We start from the raw sequence: 8,543 nt of genomic DNA, 5'->3' as shown, positions 1-8,543 counted from the left end.
ACAAATTGTCCTCAAATTAGAACGAGCGCGATTTTTTCGGATAATATAATTGGTCGGAAAGCCATGTGGCTAAAAGGTATATGGAACGTTCGGTCCCCATTGCGAAGCAGGGGGGTTTAGTCTAAGCATTGAGACTAGCACTGAGACTAGATAACCATAGCATGTTTGCATTGGCGATGGCCCCGCACCTTTCCAAATTCCAGCTTAACGCTGCGTTCTTTGTGGTTAAAACTTTCGCTGTGGCTGAGACTTGCGGTTTATGGGTTGTCGGACTATTTCAAGGCGCTTGCAAATGACGTGTCGGTAAACCATTGCGCAAACGTGAATAGTAGACGCGAATATCGACACCATTCTACCCATGGCACGGCCGCTCAGCGTTAACGCCTTCCTAATTGGCCGTGTATCCTTTACGCCATGGGCAAACATTCACATAAAGCAGCTAATTAAAAGGCTGTGTAACTTGCAGAGCATGTACCCGCGCCGCCCCGTTTGCTAGTGCTCTTGCTAACCACACCCAGGGCGGGAACCGGAACGGCGAGAAAGGCATGGGTAAAAGTATTAAAGGTTACTGGCGTCTAAAGAATAAAACTGTCATTTAGCATTGTTATGGGTCGAAGACCACATTTCCCCGACCACTAGTCGACGAGAATTACGAGCCGGTTAACCCACCGTCTATTGTTCTTCGGTACCTCGATAGCGACTGTTTGAGCGAGTCGAATAGGAAAAGACTGTCACGCCCCGAAATGAGGCAAATAGCCAAGGGCGTGATCGAAGCCCCGTGTGTTTTACATAATAACAGCATAGTTTATCCTGGTAATTTACTTCCATTCCATATTAATAAACTTTTGCGAAACTTACCCAAATATAAAACCGGATAATATTTTTTATGAACTACGGCCGGGATAATGGGCGGTTTTCCGCAGTTTAACTCGGTGATTATCATGGTATAATATCGTAACAATTCTCATTTGCGAAGAAAGGGCCCGTTATAAGCGCCGACTTTACCCGCAGCCTGAAGGTAACGTTCCAACTCCCTTAGGCCACCACGACAAATATGTTTTTTTATTTAGTACCGCCGTTAGACTTTTGTAGCCCGCGTCGGTATTTCCCACTCATCATCTATAAGTACTAAGCCTTATTTTCGGTGGCGGTTATCATTTTTTTAACCCGAAGGTGGAAGGCGTCGGCCCCGGAAACGACGATTATAAGCTCACTTTCCTAAAACGTGTCTATAAATTTCTTTGGGCCGTAACCGTAGTCTTATAACGACTTTAAAAACCCTGAGTATAATGGAAATTAGTAATTTCATCAACAGTTAAGACTTCCAACAAAACCTTTGGAATAACGAGCGTCACCGAGACACCACACGCTAACAAAGTGTTTATTATAAAGATTATAAAGTTTAATCTCGGGGAAAGGCCGGCAGCAAAGCAGTCACTGGTTAACGTATGGTTTAAAGAAGAGTCTCCAGACACTCGCGTTCCGCTCCCGCCAAATTAGGGCATCCCGCGAAATTGATCTTGAGTGGAAAGGTATAACAATAGTTTATATAGATGCTTTAAGCTCCTAAAGTATGTAACACAGTTCACTTAGCACAACGCGTTTCTACAAAGTCCTTCCGGGTGTACTTCTGAAAAAAGGTAAGGAAATAACACGGCTAGTCATATATTGGAGTACCCCAATGTATTAGGCACAATTAAATAAAAATTCTTAACTGAAGAGAATAGGGAGAATTGACAATTAATGACGCGCCGGAAAGACGCTTTTAAATGTGGGGTTTGTGGACCCCGTTGTCCGAGCCCTGGCTTAGTGTAACTAAACCTGCCAGCGCAGTGGATGGTGGGGTTAAATAGTAAATCTAAAGGTAGGCCTGGGGGCTTAGTCCCTACATAAAGTGTTTTGTTTTCCGGTGGGAAAATGAACCGTTGGGTTATCTTTCGGCTGCCGTCAACGCATACCGCCGTGATATGCGACCTGGCATTAAAATCGCTCGTATAATCGCCCTCCCTGCTATTCGTCAGCAAGTCGCCTGCAACTCTGGGGTCGGCGCATTTAGGGTAAAATGACCTCAGGTATATTACTGGGAATAATCAATTCGTTGGCCGCCACCGCTTAGCGTTATACGGCAATGCCACATAACAAATGACGAACTGCCTATTTAGGGCAAATTTAATCTAATAATTCCCATGACACAAAACACAGCAAATACTGGCTTTTGACGCTGTGGTAACAGGTTGTAACGAAACAAGCTTGGCAGCCCCTTTAATATTCACCAGGGTTTCAGCAAACTGAATGAAAATCATCAGGCATTTCTAACCAAGGTTTGCCTTGTTAGGGCATTGCAATGTTTGAGCTAGAATAATGGGTACTCATAGGTCTAAACTCGTCGTATGATTTCCACAGCCAGCTGAATCGTGCTCATGCAAACAGGGAATCAGCTCGCGTGCAACATGTTATCTGCCTTTTTTGCCCTATTATATTTTTTATGTTCCGTATACGGTGCCACGTTTACATGCGGTAACGTGAATCGGTTTTGCGGACATTCTTTAGTATAACCTGTAAATGAAATGCAATATCTTGGACCCAGAGCACGTTACCAGGGCAAGTCCTTGACAATCGCATAGTAAACAGCTTTACTAAATTAATTAGGGAAAGTAATTAACCGGAATTAAGCCATAAGTTTTCGTCCCCATTGAAAGCAAATTATGCGGCGCTATATACATGCAGCCCTGTAAGTTGAAAAGTTTAAATTATTTGCAAAACTTAATACTTCCAAAAAAAGCTCTAACGGTTTATGTCAGACTGGGTTGAATGTAACCCCGACTAATACGCAGTCGCACAACTCCTGGTTTGGCAGGTTATTTTTACAGTCCCGAATCATAACTCACTCGCTATTATCGCAGCCGGACCTAAATATAAAAAGTTAGTCCGTCCTACCTTTTACATGTTTAAGACCATTTGCATTTTTAGTAAAACCTGGTCGCCACTGCAATTTTTGGGCATTCGGCTGAATACAGTCGCTTCTATTATCAATTATTTGATATTATGGCCATATTCGCTTCAAAGATTTGATCGTCATAATGAAGTTTTCCAGCATTATTGCAATTTTTGGATTCGGCGCCTCCGCCCTTGCCCGCGGGCATACTAAGCGCAGCGGTACTAACGGCGTTGGGGCGTAAGTTAACACTATCGTCGGTTCCATGGAATTAAAATGGGCAGCTGACCTCGCTTTAGATTCGCGGATAATCCCACCAAAGACGTGCCCCGTCCTAAGATAGGCAATGTGCCTTATGGTAAATACAATTTTCACGGCATGATTGTCTAGAGCACGCACATGTTAACAAAATATAGGCAAACTCATTCGTGATTGCAAGAAGCCCGGCGTCGTCGCCGTTACCTATGATGACGGCCCCAGTCAACTGACCGATAAGCTTCTCAACATCCTGAAGGAAGCGGGAGCCAAAGCCACCTTTTTTCTCACCGGCGTTAACATTTTGCCTCACCGGAAAGTCATCGAACGCGCCCACCGCGAGGGCCACCAACTCGCCCAGCATTCGTGGTCGCACAATAGCCTTTCGCGAGCCAGCACCCAGGCGCGCGCGGACGAGATCCTTAAGCCCGAAGCGGCTTTTGCCGATGTTCTCGGCATTTTCCCAACGTATATGCGCCCGCCGTATGGCGAGTGCAACGCCGAATGCGAGGCCCAGCTTGGCAATCTCGGTTACCACGTCGTTAACTGGAATATCGATACTAATGGTGTGTTTTCCAGTCGCAAAAATTGCTGCGCAAATTATAGCTGACAAATTTAGACTGGCGTGGCGATATGAACGTGTCAATGCAGATTATCGACACTAGGTTGAAAAATACCGACGGCCCTCTTGTGTTGGCGCATGACATGGAACATACTATTAATGTCTTGACCAGCCATATTATCAGCGTCGCCAAGGCGGAAGGCCTGAAAATGGTTACGGTGGGCGAATGCTTGGACGACGATGAGTCGAATTGGTACCGTGCCGCCCCGCGCGTGGAAAGACTGGAGATGCCGTAGGTGAGGGGGTTTAGGAAAAGCGAACATAAAAATTAATTTGAACCTCTGATACAATATAACAATATGGCCGCTTCGTCGGATATCTGCCAGCTTCTACAGTGGGTGACCCACAAGTGGACATGCACCTGAAGTGGACACCTGTTTTGTTAGCAATTTCTAACATCCTCAACACAACCCACCTACTTCAACGCGACAACGCACCGCAAATAACGCGTTTTTAAAGCCGAAAAAAACCGTGATGCCGAGAGATTTGGAGTTTAAGTTTACCCAGGCGGTTAAAACCGTAAAATCAGGCATTTCGAAAAATAAAGCGGCCGCGCAGTGGGCCGTGCCAAAAACCACCCTCATACGTCGCCTTAACGGCGTTTTCGATCGAAAACAAACCTATAAACCGTATCAGCTATTTTCTAACGAATAGGAAAAATTCGTTAACCGTTAAATCGAAATCGAAAAACTCGTTGGAAAAGCGCCCACGCACCAAATAATTAAAAATTTCGCTTTTTTTTTAATACCGCCGAAAAAACGCGTAAACGCTTTCGGTAAGCGTTGGTTGGCCGGTTTTTTACGCCGTAATAAAAATATTAAAACCAAATCCGGGATTTTTTTGGAGGGTGCGCGAATTAAAAAAGCCACGGCCGATTCGATCCGGGCGTTTTATAATTAACACTAACGAATAATTACCGAATTTAAAATTAAACCCAAATATATCGTAAATATGGACGAATACGGTTTCCAATAAGGCGATATAACGGCCGGAAAAATATACGGTTTATTTTTCGTAAAACGCCGGAATTAGGTTAAAATTATATATATATTAAATATTATTTGGGCGTTAATTATCGAGGCGGTAATTGCAAAAAAAAAAAAATTTACCCCAACCGTGATCCAAACGGGTAATATTTTACAAATGTAATGGTTTCCACCTAATATTAAGGATTAAGCGTATAATTCGATTCCCACGGGTTGGTTTAATTTTAAAATCGTTTTTAAATGGTTAAAACAGGTTTTTTTACCTAAAACGAAGCCAAATATTAGTATAAAATAGCGGTTATTAGTATTAAATTAAATTTTAACGCATTAATTAATTAAATTTATGTTTAAAACGTTTAAAAATAGGGTTTTCCTCGAATATTTACCTATTTACAGCTCATATTTCATTTAACCGTTAAATATTTCTATTTTTAACCTTATTAAAACCTATTACCGGTAATATATAAAATTTTTTACGTCGTTAAATACCATTGCGCCTAAATAACGAAAACGGTTCCTAACCGCCTATCGAAACGCCTTTGCAACCGGTTTATCGGTTCGTAACGTGATTTCCGGCTTCCGTAAAACCGGGATTTGGCCGGTAATACCCCTTTAAATATTAATTCCGGATCGAATGGTAAATCCTAATTTAAAAATTACCCAAATAACGATTTTTAACCGTAATTCGGATTAAAATATGGCCAACGTTATTTTCGGGACCCCAAAAACCTCCTAAAATATTAAAAAGCAGGTTATGCAAATAACAGGCCGGTTGGGCGAATGCAAAAAAGATTTGGCTAATTTTGTATAAAAGGTATCTAAAGCTATGGATTATTAGGTTATTTAAATCGCGAATTTTACCTCCGAAAATAAACGGTTAAACGAAAAAATTAAAATTTTTAAACCTGCATTTAAAAAACGCGTGCGCCGCGAAACCCAAAATTCTTTTTATAAACAGGCCGGTATATAGGAAACGGTTTACGGCCTGGATTAAAAAAGGGCGGCCATGGAGGTTAAAATCCGGTAATAATACCGAAATTAGGATTAGGACCAGGGATCTACGGTTTCATTTTTGGATTATAATATAGAGGAGCTTTTTGCGAATTAATAGATATAGGTTTTATTGCGATTTACTGCGGAAAAACGATCAATTGTATATTCGTTGTTTTTATGGCAGTTTTTCGGGAGGGTGTCCACTTCAGGGGCATGTCCACTTCTGGGTCACCCACTGTAGTCTTAGGACTTATCACTGAAGCCCAGAGCTCCATAATTGATCCACTTCGCTCGCTTCGCTCCACTTCGTAGCTCAATTCAGTCTCAGTGCTCAAACTAGACCCCTGCGGGATCCGAGCGCTTCAAGTACCTTTCAGCCACATGGTTTTTCGACCAATTGCATTGGCCGAAAAGATCGCGCGCGTTCTAGTCTAAGGACACCTTGTCGATTTTCACCGCCAATGGCGGGTATCTACACTAATCGCACTGTAACGGCAGAAATAATAGTATAGCCACTGCGTGTAATTCAATATTCAAATAAATAAATGAATAAAAATCATAAAAGTATGGGGTAACCTGCGTTGCAATATGTGATTTTTTACACTTTTTAAACACAGGAACCGTTAGTACAGCTCTTCTGGTTATATAAATACTTGAACATAAAATATATTTTACGATTTTTAATATATATTATCATATTTAATTTATTATTTCAAATAGTCATTTTTCATTGAAGGAAAAGAGCCTATTATAAAATCGGCTTTTGCATTAACGTAGCGGCGGAACGTGCACGCGATTACCACTTAAAATAGCATTTTATTAATATTTTTACGGTAAGAAATAATTTATTAACAAAATTAATAATTCGGTCAATTACCTATAAAATCAAACAAGACTTTAATATAAAAACTATATAGGATTGCTATATATAAATATTAATTGACCTTTTTTTTACCAATTTTATTTCATTAAATGAAATAAAGAATGAAAAAACAAAACAACTTTACCATTTTTTTAAATAAAAAAACTATAAAAACCGATATTATAAAGCGGCCTCTACGTGGACGTTTCTTTATACACGTTATTTAACCCCTGAAATTTTGGTTTAATTATGTTAATTATATGCGTTATTTAGCATGTAATGGGTCCACTTTAACTTCTATATAAGCCACAATAAATAGTGCCGAAGTGGGGCTATTGGGGCTGTCGGATTTATCTATTATATTTTTATGTGTGTGTTGCAGGAATTGCGATTGAAAGTCAGCGAATGGGGTTTTACCCTATACCGGGTTTTATACCCACCCTGCACTTACGAATCAGCTACCCTGTACCTGGTTGGAATTTTTACCAAATTAGCAAATTAATGGGAATTTAAAAATGGTTTATATGGAAATAAAGGTGTTTTTTTAACAACGCATACAAAATAATTTTTCGGAAAATCGTGTGCGGCACCGGAACCTTTTGCGGGGTGCGGACCCCCACTTCAATATCGGAAAATATGTAAAGGAAATCAAGCAAAATTTCCCCCACCAATAAATAAATCTATTAATCCCAAAATTAGTGAATTTAATGTATATAAACCCTGTATTACAGGCTTTTACAACGCAATTAGCACTACGCCGCACCTAGGCTAATATTTAACCCTTTATTAGCAACCCATATTATTAACAAGTTATAAACCTGGAAAGGTTTTAGCTTGTGCATTAAAATACATTTTGTATTGCTGGAAAATTTAAAGTTTAAATTTTATTTTGGTTATTGTCGCATTTTTACAGCACGTATATTGACGAAAATATTGCTGTTTTTGTGCGAAATTGTTAGTTTTACGCGCTAATTTAGCACCTCCCCCCCTATATTTACAATGGGGATCGCTAAAAATTAGCGTTCGATTCAGGCCTTTTTAAGTATTGCAGCGATTGTTTGCATTGCAAATCCAAAATTGTTGGTATGGTTTTTGTGGATCGTGCACACCATTGTAATTAATTTAAATTTTTAATAGGGTTTACGTTAACAAATCAGGGCCAAAAACCCTTATATTCGTTCGCTAAAAACCTATTAAATCCTAATACGTTTAATAAGGTTTATAATAACCTATAAACCCATTAAATCCTAATGGTCGAAACTCACTTTATCGGGAATTCCACGCCTTAAATGTTTCGAAATTTAAAGGATTAATACATAAATTTAACAACTGTTTTAATTTACTGGTAATTAAATTAACGAATACCAACGTGCAAGTTAGCCCCGTGAACGTAAGAAATTAATACCTAGGGGCCTTAAAGGGAATATTCCCTATTTGGGCCGAACGCCAACGCAATACCCAACGGGCCCTGCAGGCAATAGGCCAAAATTCGGAAAAGTTAAATTTGCAATACCTTATGGCGGACCTTATATTCGAAAATTCGATTTTAGGCTCTATTATGGTTAAAGCTGCTAATTATAGGTTTAAAGGTAAAAAAAGGGTAAAAAAACGCTAAAAAAGGCGCTAAAAAGGAAAATAATGGGCAGGAAACCACTTTTAAATTACGAAAAAAGGGTAATAAAAACTCTAATTGGAATTCTGTTTTTGCAAAAAATACTAAATCCTCCAATTCCAGCGAATTAACCGTTGGAACGTCCATAACCTTTATGGATTTCGAATTATTTACGGGTTCGATTCCAGATAAGGTTAACGAAGGCGCAACGTATAACGCCCTAAAATAGGAGGTTAATTCCGCTATTAGCGGGATTATAAAATTACGTTCGGAATCGG

The 8,543-nt window shown here is 40.0% G+C and overlaps 2 protein-coding genes across 2 annotated transcripts; both read left to right on the top strand.

The window, feature by feature from the left end:
- Positions 1 to 1,289: 1,289 nt before the first annotated feature.
- PpBr36_10898 (uncharacterized protein) lies at positions 1,290 to 1,500 on the top strand (the record flags this gene model as incomplete). The annotated part of the gene is given in 2 exon segments (XM_029898006.1): positions 1,290 to 1,299; positions 1,316 to 1,500. The coding sequence occupies 2 exon segments, from the start codon at positions 1,290 to 1,292 to the stop codon at positions 1,498 to 1,500; spliced, it is 195 nt and encodes a 64-aa protein (XP_029743705.1).
- A 1,580-nt stretch (positions 1,501 to 3,080) lies between these two features.
- PpBr36_10897 (uncharacterized protein) lies at positions 3,081 to 4,048 on the top strand (the record flags this gene model as incomplete). Its single annotated transcript, XM_029898005.1, has 4 exons — positions 3,081 to 3,175; positions 3,235 to 3,293; positions 3,352 to 3,756; positions 3,810 to 4,048. The coding sequence occupies 4 exons, from the start codon at positions 3,081 to 3,083 to the stop codon at positions 4,046 to 4,048; spliced, it is 798 nt and encodes a 265-aa protein (XP_029743704.1).
- Positions 4,049 to 8,543: the final 4,495 nt, after the last annotated feature.

This window comes from Pyricularia pennisetigena (genome assembly GCF_004337985.1).
Source record: "Pyricularia pennisetigena strain Br36 chromosome 4 map unlocalized Pyricularia_pennisetigena_Br36_Scf_11, whole genome shotgun sequence".
Classification (NCBI taxonomy): domain Eukaryota; kingdom Fungi; phylum Ascomycota; class Sordariomycetes; order Magnaporthales; family Pyriculariaceae; genus Pyricularia; species Pyricularia pennisetigena.
Note: the sequence above shows the minus strand (reverse complement) of the source record. Positions and strands in the feature narration are given on the sequence as shown.